Source organism: Panthera pardus, unplaced genomic scaffold, assembly GCF_024362965.1.
Source record: "Panthera pardus isolate Hobbes unplaced genomic scaffold, ASM2436296v1 HiC_scaffold_22, whole genome shotgun sequence".
NCBI lineage: Eukaryota > Metazoa > Chordata > Mammalia > Carnivora > Felidae > Panthera > Panthera pardus.
This window is the reverse complement of record NW_026526788.1, coordinates 37,428,660-37,443,590: the sequence shown is the minus strand read 5'-3', so window position 1 is coordinate 37,443,590 and position 14,931 is coordinate 37,428,660. Positions and strand designations below refer to the sequence as shown.

Here is a 14,931-nt window from a genome sequence, read left to right as displayed (position 1 = left end):
CGTTGTCCTATGACCACCACCACAAGATACAGGACAGTTCCCTCACCCTGAAACATTCTCTTCTGTGACTTTGTACTCAGCCTTTCTTCCCTCGTCCCCCAGCCCCTGGCAGCCATTCATCTCTTTTCTGCCCTATATTTTCGCCTATTTCCAAATGTCCTATAAATGGAATCATATGGGGTATAGCCTTTTGAGTCTGGCTTCTTTCACTTAGCAGAGGGCTTTCAGATTCCCCGGCTGTCATGTGTCCTGGTGCTTTGTATCAGAGGCCTTTTCTTCCCCAGTAGTATTCCTTTCTGGGAAGGAAACGCTGCTGTTTATCCATTCGCTGTCTACCTTTAGTAGTTGTGTGTGGGTGTTGGTGTGCACGTACGTTTTCTTTTGTCTTGTGTAAATACCTGGATGCGGGATTCCTGGGCGGGATGGCAAGTGCATGTTTAACTTTGTAAAAGACGGACAGGGTGCCTGGCTGGCTCAGGCGGTCGGGCGTGTGACTCTCCATCTCGGGGTTGTACGTTGAGGCCCCATACTGGGTGTAGAGATTACTTTTACGTAAAATAATAATAAACAAGCCTGCTAAAGTGTTTTCTAAAGTGGCCATGTTGCTTCATATTCCCACTGGCGATATTTGGGAATTCTGGTTTCTCCGTGCCCCTTGCCAGCATTTGGAGGTGGTGTTGTTTTAATTTTTTTCAAGTTTTAAAAAATTTTTAAAGTTTATTTATTTATTTTGAGACACTGAGAGAGAGAGAGAGATCGAGCACCAATGGGGGAAGGGCAGAGAGAGAGAATCCCAAGCAGGCTCTGTGCTCGATCCTATGTACTGTGAGATCATGACCTGAGCCAAAATCAGGAGCTGGGTGATCAACCCACTGAGTCACCAGGCGCCCCGGTGTTGTCATGTTTTAATTAAGCTATTCTGATAGTGATACAGGGACTTGGTAGTTGTCCTCAAACACTTGCAAGTCTGTTGTGTAGAAGAGGAGTTACAGTTGTATCGTGTGGCCCTTAGGAGTATATCTAGGTCATTGGGGGAAGTGGAGGGAGACAGATTTTAACTCTGTACAGAGCATAATTTTTATGGGGCAAGTTTGGCTGGGCTTTGCTGTAAAGTAGTGAGCTCCCCCACCAAACGGTCTTGGTGGCCATTTGGGGGATTCTGGCAATCATCTGGATGGAGGGGCTATACCTCTTCAAAACATCTTTCAACCTTGAGGTGCAAGCAAAAAAAGAAAAACTTTATTTTTAATTGACTGGGGATGGAGAGGATTTTCTGCAACACTTGCCGTTAATTTGGAACGTCCAGGCTTAGCATATCTTGGGAGTCTTCTTGAGGTGCCCTGTGGTCCTACTGTGCTTTCTACCTTCCTTATTGTGGAAGGATAGGCATTCAGGCAGCATTTTCCCCTGTCAGTCTGCTGTGTGTTGGCTTCTCAGATCTGGGCAGCCTTATTTCTTGTGTGTTTCACGTATGTTCACACCTTTGGAGCAGGAAAGGGATACTCTTGTCCAGAGACAGTGTAACGTAGTGGTTGAGGCCCTGGCTCTCCAGTTGGAGCCACGTTTACATGGGAGTGGACTGTTTTCCTGGCTGTACAGTCTTTGTGGATGTCACTTTCTCACGGGATGATCATAGCGCATCCGTGGGAGGGCGCTCTGGGGGTTAATCGAGTAAAGACAGAGTGCACTTAGCACAGAACCCAGCACCTGGGTTGTGCAGTGTCGGCGCTCATTTCACTGTCTGTATGATTGGCTGTCCCTGGGTCCTCGCATCTTCGAGCAAGTGTCCTCATTCTGCCGGAGGCTGGGACAGGAGGCCGTAGCTGTGTGTGGTGACAGATCTGATGGCCTCTCTTTCTGTCCTGCATCTCTCTCCAGCTTCCTCAGAAGCCAAGGAAGGGATACATTTTTCTGTTGCCTCGTTTACAAAATGGGGTGAAAATTCTTTACCTCCCAGGACGCAAGTTGCTGAGCCTGTGGTACTTTCCATTTCCCAAACTCTAGATTTGCTGTTTCTGTGATACTTCTTGGACCTGATTATAGTACAGAGCACCTGTTCTCACATGGCATGGTGTCTCCGAGGCCCTTTCTGGGGGCCAGTGAGGTCAAAACTGTTTTCCTAATGATCGTAAGAAGCCACTTGCCTTTTCCACTGTCATTCCTCACACAGACTTTGCTGTAGAGCAGAGTTTTCTAGAGGTTCCATCCCTCGTGTGTGATATTACACAGAGAAAAGACTCTAGCCATCTCTATTAGGCCAGATGTCAACAGCATTGTAAAGATGCGATGTCACTCTTCTTGCTACGTTTTTTGTTTTGTAATGGAAAGGGGCAGGGGCAGTTAACTTTTTCAGAAAGAAAATCTTATGTGAACATTTTTTGCTTATTTTAAAATTAAATATTTAAAAATTCTTTCTTAGTTTTAATTTCTAATCTGGTAGACATCATCAGATAGATATAACCCATGTAAACAAAAGCTCTTGGGAGTTCTCAATCATTTTTAAGGTTGTAAAGAGGTCCTAAGATCAAAAGGTTTGTGGACTTTTAGGTTAAGACCTTGGGCTCTGGGGTCAGGTAGACAGAGGGAGGTCTAATTCTCAGTGCTGTCATTGACTGGCTCTGTGACCTGGACAGTTTTTCTTTCCTGATGTGTGAAATGGGAATGACAGCAGTGTCTTCAGTAAGGGGGTGGGATGCATCTCAAAAACTGCCAGGTACAAAGTAAGTGCTAGTCGTGGTGGTCCTGTGGGAGGCAGCGAGGCACGGAGGTGGAGAGGACGTGCTCTGAATCCAGGTGCCTGGGCTCTCCTCCAGGGCATCACTTGCTCTTTGTGCAGGTTTGAGTCAGTTACCTAACCTTGCTGGGCCTCAGTTTTCTCAGCTATGAAATGGGAATGATAATGTTAGTGCCCACCGAAGTTTGTTGGGAGATTACATTAATGCCTGGGACATCTGTGTTGGCTGCTCTTGTATGGGTTGGCGATGGCCGTGAACATCGAAATTCCTCTCGTCCAGAGGCTCCTTGTCTTTTTATCCCATTGTCTTGGGTTTGCCAGTCCTGCAGGGATCATTGCCTGCTAAAGTTGTTTAGAGGGTTGGCTCATCGGCATCACTAGAAGAGGCATCAGACACATGTCCAGAGGAAGCCCCACTTGTCAGAGAGCTGGCTGAGTTATTGCAGACTGGATGACAGTGTAGACCTGGCTCTGGGTTAAGGCTCATACAAGTGACTTCATTTGCCAGAAGAGGAAAAAGTTACAGCTTGCACAGCTGTAACCAGCTGATTTCTAAAACTCTGGGGACAGGGGTAAGGGTCCAGGGTCTTTTGGGGACAGGTGAGGGAAGGCTTCTTAGGCCGTGGAGTAGAACCATGTGGGGCGGGGGAAGTGCTCGTGGGAAATGCTGGTCCTGGGCCCCACCTCAGAGGGCATTCTGACCCAGAGGTCTGGCCTGTGGGTGTTATGGTGGTGATGGTTTTATAATAACATGTACTTTAGGGGGTACTACACTCAGGTGGTGGGGGTACCCACTTTGCATAATGCTGAACTGAGTGGTGGAGGCTCCTGCCTCACACCGTGCTCTAGCCTGTCCCCCCAAAGTGTCAAAGTGCCCATCTTTTGTCGTGGGGGACACTTGGCTTGCATAAGCAGTCAGCCAACAAGGATCAGTCGGGGGGCTGGTGGTCGAGATGGCACAGGGTCAGAAGACCTGCATCTTGCCCTTTGCATGTTTCGGGGCTGCTGGGGAGACAGGCACTCTGTTCCCTGTGAATCAGCCTCCCAGAGCACATCCATAAAATGAGATGGCTGCTGTGATTTCCTGTGACCCCACCTAGGATCTCGGAGGGGTAGTGGCTGTCCCGGGGGAATATGTGGACAGAGTCGAAGACAGAAGCACCACTGACCTGTCTCTGTGTCTCTGACATTTGGGTGAGATGTTTTCTTCTTAGAAAAGGATTTGGATCTTGTCAGAGGTACTGGTGGTGGCCACTGCTGCGGCTGTTCCTTAGTAGTAGCATAAGGCATAGGATGCCCTTTGGGACACTTTCAGTCCTGGACACAGGTGATGAGGGCCTGATATGAATGGACTGAGCAGCCAGAGGCCCCAGGACTTACCTGCAGCACATTACATTGACCTTAGCCGTGACCAGCTCTCTCTGAAAGCCTTCTAGGAGCCCATATACCTGGGCTGGTTGGGGCAGGTCCTTGGGGCATTTGGAGAGGTTGGAGAAGGAAGCTGTGCAGTGTTTGTTCAGCCCTTGTTGGGGGCAGGGACACAGGCCTTGGGCCCCGGCCTCAGAGGCGGCTGGAGCTTCTTGGGCCTCAGGAGCTTCTCTGGGTCCCTCCTGTCCCTTCTTCTGCAAGCCGTGTCTTCCATTCTGCTCAGGGCTCATGTTGGCCTCTCCATGCCCAGGCGTGGATAGCTGCTGTTTCCAGACTAGGAAGAGTTGTGCCAATCAGGGCCTAAAAGGGTTCTATGTTGGAGGTGTCAAAGCTGGGCTGGGAAGAGAGTGGGAGTCCTCAGCAGGACCAGCAGAGTGGGTGGGTGATGCTTGGACGCTGGAGCAGACAGCCCGGGCTTGGGTCTCAGTTCCCCCTTTTACTCCTGACTCGGCGTTGTCATCTGAAAGGCAGATGCTACCAGGACCGCCTGGTAGGGTTGTTGGGCTTAGCTGACTCAGGCCAAGGGCTCAGAACAGTGCCTGGCAGACCCAGTGAGTGCTAAATGCAAGTTCACTTTGTTGTTTTCCCCCGCCAGGTACCACCGGGAAGGCGCCATCCCCTCCACCCCTCCTGCCTGACCGGCAAGTGAACGAGAAGGTGGAAAACCTCTCCATTCAGCTGCGGCTGATGACCCGAGAGAGGAACGAGCTGCGGAAGCGCCTGGCCTTCGCGACACATGGGACGACCTTTGACAAGAGGTGGTGATCAACACCTGCTCCCCTGCCCAGGCCCGATGGACAGGGGCTACTCTCCTGATGCCATCGTGCCCCCCCTTCCCCACCCTGCCCCCCACCGCATGCTTATCCTTAGCTCCCGGTGGTGCATATGGCATTGCCAGAGTGTCCCTTTGCCCCAGTCCCCACTGCACTTTGAAACACCGTCCCCACAGCCCTGGGTGGGGGGAGGGAACACAGGCTGCTTATGCTTCCTCCAAGCCAGACTGGAGCTTGTGGCCTGAGTCACATACCACACGGAGATTGAGAAGTGTGGGCGTGTCTGTCATCTATCCGTCCTCTATTCATGATCATTTGGTGGGTGGTTTTGGCAGCAGCTGGTGGGGCCTGGTCCCACTCTGGTGCCTCCTCACGGGTTTGTTAGGTGGTCTTGGGTTCATCACTGCTCCTCTCTAGGCCTCTGCCTTCCAGCACCAAGACGGTGTGCTTCCTCTCTATCTCTGTCTGCTGCTTGCATGCAGCCCCTGTCCTAATAGAGATAGTGATCCCATGGTTGAGCCCCCGACCAGTCCCAGCTATGTGCATGCGTGTGTGTGCATGTGTGTGTGTGTGTGTGTCTCTGCATGTGCGTGTGCCGCTCCTCCTCACTGATAACGTGGGTCGTTATATGTTCACACATTAATTGTTCCCTGCCACATGTGTTTCAGGAGGGTATATTCCACCTGGCTTCTTTGTTGTTTTGAAGAAAATCTTTGCTTCTTTTGGGATTTAGAGGTAGATACCAAGGAAGGGTGGTCCATGGGGTGGGGCAGAGGGAGAGTCTTTATGCACCTGCACAGTCCAGGGGGGCTTCATAGAGGAGGAGGAGGGATACAGTGTGATTCATCCTTCCGGGAGATGCTGGTAGGGATTCTGAGGGGAGGGGGATTGCCCTTAGGGGCATCAGAGTTGTGTGCCTCTTCCTGAGGAAGGTTCCTCTGGGATGATGTCAAGGCTGCAAAGCCTGTTCTTTCCGGCTGTGTTGATGACGATATGGTCCTCAGCACAAAGGGAGGGCCAGTGGAGACCCAGTGTGCTAGAGTCCATACTGTCCCTGGCTGCTTTCATGCTACCAAGGCAGAGCGGGTAGTTACACAGAGCTGTGTGGCTGGCAAAGCCTGAAGTATTTACTGCCTGGCCCTGTACGAGAAAGGTTACTGACGTCAGCTGTAGGGCAGGGGTTCTCGAATTTGTGCACTGGAATCACCAGAGGGCTTGTTAAAGCACCGCTTGCTGGTGCCCTCCCTCCCTTCCAGGTGCCTGATTCAGGGGTTCTGGGGCTGATCTGAGGTTTGCAGTTCTCACAGCATTAGGTGAAACGAATGCTGCAGGTCTGGGAACCCCACTCTGGGAAGCATTACTCCTGGCCAGTGTTCTCAACCGTGGCTGCACACTGGAATCCGTGGGGGAGTTTAAAAAAAAAATCCTGATGTCTGGGTCACATCCCTAAGGATGCTGATGTATTTGGCCTGGGCCTTGGCGTTTTAATGTGCACCCAGGATTGGCAGTCAGTTTCCTAAAAAGAGGAGAAATTCCATCCTAGGTTTCTGGCGTGCCCACTGTGTGTGAAGGCCTGTTGCACGGTCTCCCGGGAGCTGCTAGAGAATAAGACAACACCTTTTTAGCTCTCCAGGCTCAAGCAGGGAGCCCAGGCAACCAAGGCCCTCCATCCTAGGGGTCTTGTCGGTCTGGGGAGGCCAGGATGTCTGAGCAGAACAAACCCCAGGTGGTCGTGGTGTGTAGGAGCCAGTATCCGGGGACGCTGGGCTGGAGGTTTCCTGGGGCAGAGACCTTCCTTGTCTGAGTGGTCCCGGAGCCCGTGTTCACTGTTGCTGTCTGGGCCAGGCCCTACCACAGGCTGAATCCCGACTACGAGAGGCTGAAGATCCAGTGTGTGCGGGCCATGTCGGACCTTCAGAGCCTGCAGAAGCAGCACACCAATGCCTTGAAGCGGTGCGAGGAGGTGGCCAAGGAGACCGACTTCTACCAGTGAGTGGGCCCACTCTTTGCCTCTGGGCTGGGAGCCAGCGGTTCTGGTGCCGTCTAGCAGGTAGTGGGCCTTCAGCAAGTGGGTTTGGGTCTTTGGGTCTCAGGTGGGTTTTTCTAAGTACGGGGCGAGGTGTGGAGCCTTCACACCATCTGGTGACAGCCTTGGAAGCGCAGCGGGCAGGAAAGGGATCAGGCCCGTCAGGTTGCTGCACTCCTGGGTCACGGCCCAGGACCCAGCTGCAGCTCCTGCAGTAGGAGAGGCAGATGGGCATGTTCCCTTTGGTCTCCTGGGGCCCCTCTGAGGCTGTTGGCCGGCCGTACCTGCCCATCAGCTGCCCTTTGCCCCGCCTCAGTACTCAGAGGTGCCGGGCCTGTACCAGGTAAGGGCTCAGCCCTCACCTTGGCCTTCATACGTGTGCCCTCTTTGGTGTCAGGTTTTTAAAAAGTGGTTTGGGTCCTCCTGGCATTTGGCTGATACCAAGCTTTGGCCTGCCTCTGAGTGCCACTACCCTGGTTGCTGTGTGGGCTCCCACTGGGAGTCCTGGGACCTGGAGGGGCTGGAGAGGGTTGGAGGCTGGCTGGGGTTCACTGTGTGTGCGGGGATTATAGCACACTCCATAGCCGGCTCCTGAGCGACCAGACCCAGCTGAAGGATGATGTGGACATGCTGAGGCGGGAGAACGGACAGCTGTTGCGGGAACGTAACCTGCTGCAGCAGTCATGGGAGGACATGAAGCGGCTCCATGAGGAGGACCAGAAGGAGATTGGTGACCTCCGGGCCCAACAGCAGCAGGTACAGCCAGGCAGGGTGGCTGGGGGCAGACCGAGGTTGGGTAGCCTCCTACCCACTCGTTCATCCACTCATCATCCATCCTCCCACTTATCATCTGTCTTCCCACTCACCCTCCATCATCCATCCTCCCTCCACCATCCATCTTCCCATCTCCCATGCATCTTCTCACTCATCAGCCATCCTCCCGCTTATCAGCCATCCCCCTACCTCCCATCCACCCTCCCACTCATCCTCCATCCTCCCACCTCCCGTCCATCCTCCCACCTCCCGTCCATCCTCCCACCTCCTGTTCATCCTCCCACCTCCTGTCCATCCTCCCACCTCCTGTCTATCCTCCCACTCACCCTCTACCCTCCCACCTCCCACCTCCCATCCATCCTCCCACCTCCTGTCCATCCTTCCACCTCCCATCCACCCTCCCACCATCCTCCATCCTCCCACCTCCCGTCCATCCTCCCACTCATCCTCCATCCTCCCACCTATCATGTCTTCCCACCCATCATCCATCATCCATCCTCCCTCCATCATCTATTCTCCCATCTCCCATGCATCTTCTCACTCATCATCCATCCTTGCACCTCTTGTCCATCCTCCCACCTCTCGTCCATCCTCCCACCTCTCATCCATCCTCCCACCTCCCGTCCATCCTCCCACCTCTCATCCATCCTCCCACTCATCCTCCATCCTCCCATCTCCCGTCAATCCTCCCACTCATCATCCATCCTCCCACCTCCTGTCCATCCTCCCACCTCCCATCCATCCTCCCACTCATCCTCCATCCTCCCACCTCACATCCATCCTCCCACTCATCTTCCATCCTCCCACCTATCGTCTGTCTTCCCACCCATCGTCCATCCTCCCTCCATCATCCATCCTCCCATCTCCCATGCATCTTCTCACTCATCATCCATCCTCCCACCTCCTGTCCATCCTCCCACCTCCCATCCATCCTCCCACCTCCCATCCATCCTCCCACTCATCCTCCATCCTCCCACCTCACGTCCATCCTCCCACCTCACGTCCATCCTCCCACCTCCCATCCATCCTCCCACCTCCCGTCCATCCTCCCACTCATCCTCCATCCTCCACTTCCTGTCTATCCTCCCACCTCCCATCCATCCTCCTACTCATCTTCCATCCTCCCACCTCCCGTCCATCCTCCCACTCATCCTCTGTTATTCCACCTCCCATCCATCCTCCCATCTCCCATCCATCCTCCCACTCATCCTCCATCCTCCCACCTTCCGTCCATCCTCCCACCTCCTGTCCATCGTCGCACTCATCCTCCATCCTCGCACCTTCCGTCCATCCTTTTACCCATCATCCATCTTTCTACCCATCCCTTATTCTCCCAACCCCCCATCCACCCACCCATCATCCATCCTTCTACCCCCCACCCCTTTCCATTCTTACCCTGTATCCATGTGATCGTTTTGCAAGTATTTTTGGAGTGTCTGCCTAGTGTGAAGCATTGGGGTATCCGAGCAGACACTATACCCTTGCTCTGTTGAACTCTGCAGTCTAATGGGGGAGACTAAGGCTAGTCAAATAATCATGCACATCTGTGTATCACTGTCAATGGTACACATTGCAAGGGCTATTGAGGAGGTGCTGTGCAGTGCTGTTCATTGTGTAATAGGAATTTGACTTAGTAAGGGGACTTGGAGGTCTGTAGTTTCCTTCCTTTATATGGATCGTGTGAGAACACAGATGAAGAGAAGCTTGGAAATAGTGAAGCCCTATGCAGATTTGAGATGGAGTAGTTACTGTCATTACTTTTTGGTGGGAATGTGGCCTCTTCCTTTGCTGCTGGATTGCATTCCAAGTTAGTTTTTTCTCTTTGCTCAGCTCTTGTTGCACATGGGCAAAGGCATGAAGGGTGGGCCAGTCAGTCAGAAAACTGACTTGCTGTGAGTGATGTTGGCCAGTTCTTGTAGCTTATGGACTGGAGACTGGAATTGCTTGGTTTTATGGTAGGAGCCGAGGCCATGTTCTAGTCCATCGATGGTTGCATGTTTGGGTTTGGAAGGCAATCCTAGTGAGCGGCAGGGTGTCCTCTGAGCACTGTCACAGAACGCCCCGTCCCCATCAAAACCATTTACGGCTCCTGGAGTTAAAGCAGGACTGTTGGAGCTTGCTCGAGACAGAGCTCATATAGGATGATATGAACTCATGTGATAATTTAGCATGACATTATCTTCTTTGCTTTTTTTTTCATTTACAATGAAAACTTTTTAAATTGTGAAACTGTCACAAACTTACAGGAGAGTTGCAAGTGTAGCACAAACAATTTTTCCTTCTTATTCCAGAACAAACTGCCAACCTGTGTGCTTTTCATGAACAAGGGTGTTCTCCTATATAACAGTAATACAAACATCAATGTCAGGAAGCTAACACTCATACATAATACCATCTAATCATCGGCCCCCATTTGAGTTTTCCCAGTCGTATACATAGTGTCTTTAATAGGAAGAGGATCCAGTCCAGAACAAAGCAGTGCATTTACTTTTCTGTCTCTTTGGTCTGCTTCAGTCTGGAAGGGCTCCTCAGGCTGTGACGTACGTAGCTGTGATGCTTTAGAAGATTACAGGCCAGTTACTTTGTAGCATGTCCCTCCACCTGGATTTGTCCAAGCTCCCGGTTGGTTTCCATTTGTGCATCTTGGGACTGCCATAGAAGGGACACTGCCACCTTCTCCCTGTGTCTTAGAGACTGGGACTTGGCTGGATAGGAGCCATTACCAGTGATGTTTCCTTTGATCACTAAATGACGGTGTGCTCTCCGGGCTTCTCCACTGCAGAGTTACTTGTTTTCCCCTCGCCTGCCTGCCTGCCTCTCTCTGTGTGCACTCCTGATTCCCTGTTTTATTCGGTGGGTTGGGATTCATTGTGGCCAGTGGGAGCCTCTTCAGGACTGCTTCTCTGTCTTTTTGACAGGTCCTTCCCACTCTTTGAGCACTTTTTTGTTCTTTGGCACAAGAAAATGTCCCAGGCTCATTTTATTTCCTGCCCCTGCCTTGGGAATCAACCATTTCTCCAAGGAGTCCTCATTCCTTTTAATAGAGGATGGCACTTAGAAACAAGATCTGAATGCTGGGTCTGCATGTAGCTACTGGGTATAGTGATAGTAGCATAGTGATACTACTGGGTATCACTGCTCCCAAGTCCTCTCAGTGGCCAGAGTAGGGAATATCTGAGTACTCCATCACCACCCCCCCAGTTACATCTCCATTTCCATGACTCTCCCCCCCGCCCATATTCAATATGTAATATATATATTGAAAATCTCACACTCCCAGTTATAGTCCAATACAACAATGTCCTAGGTTCATTCTGCTTGCCTCCCTTTCTGTTTTTGCTAACTCCCTCTTGTGGCAGTGTGAAACCACAGCAAGAGGCAGGGATGATAGCCCTGGATGAGGGTTTGGTGTGCCTTCTCTGCCCGGGGGCTGGGAGTGCTGGCCGCCCCAGTCTGAGGGCAGGCCGTCCCTCCCTGCCTTTACCTTTACCCCACTGTCTCCTTGCTCATTTATTTGTGGACATTTTCCCACCCTGGTTTAAATTTGGCTCAGTTAGCCTTTCACCTTGGGTTTGGCTTGGATTTTATTTTTCTGTGAGCGATTTCTCATTCCAGATGTGTTGCTGGCTCCATCTTAGCCTAAGGGGAAGCCCCATGGTCTTTGCAGAAAGTGGCAGAGGGGGACTTGTTCAGGGAGGCAGATCTCCTCTCCTGTGGTCGTCTGTCCTGGAGGTTAGATGTTGCATATAAAGCAGTGGCACTGTGTACCTGCGTGTGTGAAGCGCTCCATGGATGCTTGCTATCATCGCTTTTATTCTAGTCCCATCAGTGCCGGACTGCAGTCCCCTTTCGTGGAGGCTGTGGAGTAGTGGCCACGCCCCCATACACGGCTGGGCAGGATGTAAAAGGGGCCACTTTTGCAGTCAGCTTGGCAGCTCCTCAAAGTGTTAAACATACAGTTCCCGTGTGACCCAGCAGTTCCACCTCGAGGTGTATACCCGAGAGAATTGAAAACACATGTTGACACAAAAACCGGTAATGGGAATGTCCATAGCGGCATCGTTCGGAACAGCCAAGGAGTGGAAACAGTCCGGATGTCCACCGACTGATGGACGGGTAAATAAAACACAGTATATTCTCTACAGTGGAATGTTGTTCGGCATAAGAATGAATGACGTGCTGATACCTACTGCTCTATGGATGAACCTTGAAAACGTGGCGCTAAGTGAAAGAAGCCAGTCACAGAAAGACCACATGGTGTATGATTTCATTTACGTGAAATGTCCGGAACAGGGGACCCCACAGGGACTGATCGTAGACGAGGAGTTGTCTGGGCCAGAGGATTGGGAGGAGGGAGGTGAGTGCTAATGGGCACGGGTTTCCTTTCGAGGGGATGACAGTGTTCTGGAATTACGTCGCGGTCGTCACTACACAACCTTGTGGGTTTACGACCTTGTAAATACACCAACTCCGCTGACTCGTGCACTTTAAAGGGTGAATTGTGCAGTATGTGAATTATATCTTGAAAACAAGACTCCAGTTGCCACCTTGTCGTAAGAAAAATGTCTGCCCTCATGAGGCATAAAGTTTCATTGCCTCCCATTCTCTGACTTTCCTGAGGACTTTTACAGCTTGAACAAACATCCGGACTGAGATTATTCTTTCCCTTCCTCCCCTTTCCTGTTCTTCCCGCAGATGACATGGGAAGGTTTTCTCCCTGACCCCTCCAGCCCATGTCTTGTTCTCTTGTCCTTTCCTACAGCTGTGACCCTTGCGGGGGGTGGAGGGGCAGTTTATTACAATGGTCAGTAGGTTTCCCCACTTCTGGCCAGCTGGACTGGGGTCTCTTGGCAAGTGCCACCTTGGGACCCCATCAGGAAAGGAGGCTGGCTGCCGTGGGGGTGGGGTTGAGGGGACATCTCTGAACTGCCAGGACCACCTGCTGTCCTCAGCCTGGGCTGCCTCACCTTCACCAGGACTGAGGCGAAGCTCATTCTTGGGTAGGCCAGCAGCTGAGGAAGTGGGGGAGCAAGGGACACGGGGGTGGCCACAGGTTTCCTCCCCACAGGGCCCGAGGGCAAAGGTTGACCTCGCTGGACAAGGCTGGTTTTGTTGCCTGGCTCCTCCCACGCCTTGTTAACTTGAAGAGGCCCTTGCGGGGTAAATGGTGCTGTTTGACTTGCGTGTTTGCTTGAGGGATTTGTGGGGCTCCCCAGCCCTCTGCATGATTTATCTCCGAGGAAATGAGGCAGGCCTGGCGGGGAGGGGCGGCACGGGCTCTCCCACTTTCCCTGTGCGCGTGCGTGTGTCCACGTGCCTGTGTGTCGGGGGAGGCTTACAGCCTGGCCGGCCCATCTCCAGGTGCCGCAGTCAGAATGCGCCATCTGGATTCTTCTTGGTTGCCCAAGAGATCCTGGGCAGAGGTTGCCAAGCCTTGGCTGGGGGAGCAGTGTCTGCTTTCTTTACTGCGGTGACACGCGCTCTTTGGTTAGAAAAGAAAAACTACAGACAACAGTGAAGTCACTCCCCCCACTGCAGCTTTTGGCGACTCCTGAAAGTTGACTTCTTTTCTCAGATATCCCGAGAAAGGGGTATTTCTTAGTTTCTGATGGGCAGGCCTCACAGAAGCCCAGCAAAACTAGTGTTTCTGACCAGTGAAGAGATGAGGGCGGTTCTCTCATCGGCCTCCCTGTGGGGTGCAGCCCAGCAGCCTGGTCCTGCTGTGTGGATGGAACCAGACCCTGGCTTTGCCCCTCCCCTGGGCCACTTCCTCCCCATCCTCGAGGGCTGGGAGAGTCGCCTGCCTGAGATGAGAACATTCCTGCCCGTCTCATCTGAGAATGCTGGACTGAATTTTAGTATTCTCTCTCACTGGGAATTGCATTAGCCTTGCTGGGAAGCTAAGCACTGTGTGTGTAGGCGTGTACATAGGTCAAGCTATCTATCTAATAAGACCATAGTCTTCTGATTATAAAAAGGAAAAATTCTACACTAATAGATAGGATGGCTTTTCAAATTCTCTGGAGTTAACTGTGGCCATGATTTTTCCAAACTTCTTCAGAGGCTTTTGATCACATTCCCCCAGGCATGATTCTGAGCCTTGTTTGTAGAGGAAAGTTGAGAAGTATTTGGGGGCCTGCAAGCCTCTTTGAGTGGATGCTGTCTGTCGGGAAAGGAATTATTCTACATGACTAGGGCTAGAACGAGAATGAGAGGGTAGAAGTCGAGGAAGGTGGATTTCAGCTCATAATAAGCAAGATCTGGTCTTGCACAGTGGTCACCTGTGGTGCTGGGCCGCGGCTGAAACAACACAGCCTGGATCCCACCACTCAGCTCAGGCTGGGAGTGAGCATCAGAAAGGATTCCGGGATCTGCTCGGGGTTTTCCCTGACTGACGCCGTCTCTCTGGGAACTTGTGACCCATCCTGGCAGCCGGTTCACTGCACTGGACTGTCACCCAGGCTCTCATCCAAGCTCCTTATGGTTAGGGCATTTGGGGGCTATTGCCCAAGGAAGAAAGGCCAAGCCACAGTGTCGACTCCAGATTCTGTTGCGGACCCGTGAAGATACCATGGCCCAAAACGAGGTCTTTGTGCTGTGCCAAGGCTGCCTTTAGAACTAGCTGCTTTCTTGAGGAGGCTTGGAGGACAAGGCAGCTGAGGAGAGCATGCTGCTGGTCTGCCCAGGGCTGCCACCTTGTGGGAAAGCCCAGGAATGTCAGCAGTGCCTTTGTTCTGCAGAAGCCACTGATGCTTTTGGAGCCAGTGGGGTTCTCACCTGGCTGAGGGGATGTTGCGAGAGTAAAACGTTTGAAGTGATTTTTTTTTAACTTTATTTTTTATTTTTTAAAATTTACATCCAAATTAGCATATAGTGAGGCAATGATTTCAGGAGTGGATTCCTTAATGCCCCTTACCCATTTAGCCCATCCCCCCTCCCACAACCCCTCCAGCAACCCTCTGTTTGGTCTCCATATTTCTGAGTCTCTTCTGTTTTGTCCCCCTCCCTGTTTTTATATGATTTTTGTTTCCCTTCCCTTATGTTCATCTGTTTTGTCTCTTAAAGTCCTCAGATGAGTGAAGTCCTACGATTTTTGTCTTTCTCTGACTAATTTCACTTAGCATAATACCCTCCGGTTCCATCCACGTAGTTGCAAATGGCAAGATTTCATTTTTTTTGATTGCCGAGTAATACTC

General features: G+C 51.8%; 1 protein-coding gene across 4 annotated transcripts in view; it reads left to right on the top strand.

The window, feature by feature from the left end:
- DLG5 (discs large MAGUK scaffold protein 5) overlaps positions 1-14,931 on the top strand; it is a 126,954-nt gene that overhangs the window by 55,933 nt on the left and 56,090 nt on the right. For all 4 annotated transcript variants that reach the window (XM_053909623.1, XM_053909625.1, XM_053909622.1 and 1 more), the window contains 3 exons: positions 4,758-4,920; positions 6,781-6,924; positions 7,534-7,717. In XM_053909623.1, coding sequence (XP_053765598.1) covers positions 4,758-4,920; positions 6,781-6,924; positions 7,534-7,717 — 491 coding nt within the window. The remainder of the gene's footprint in view (positions 1-4,757; positions 4,921-6,780; positions 6,925-7,533; positions 7,718-14,931) is intronic.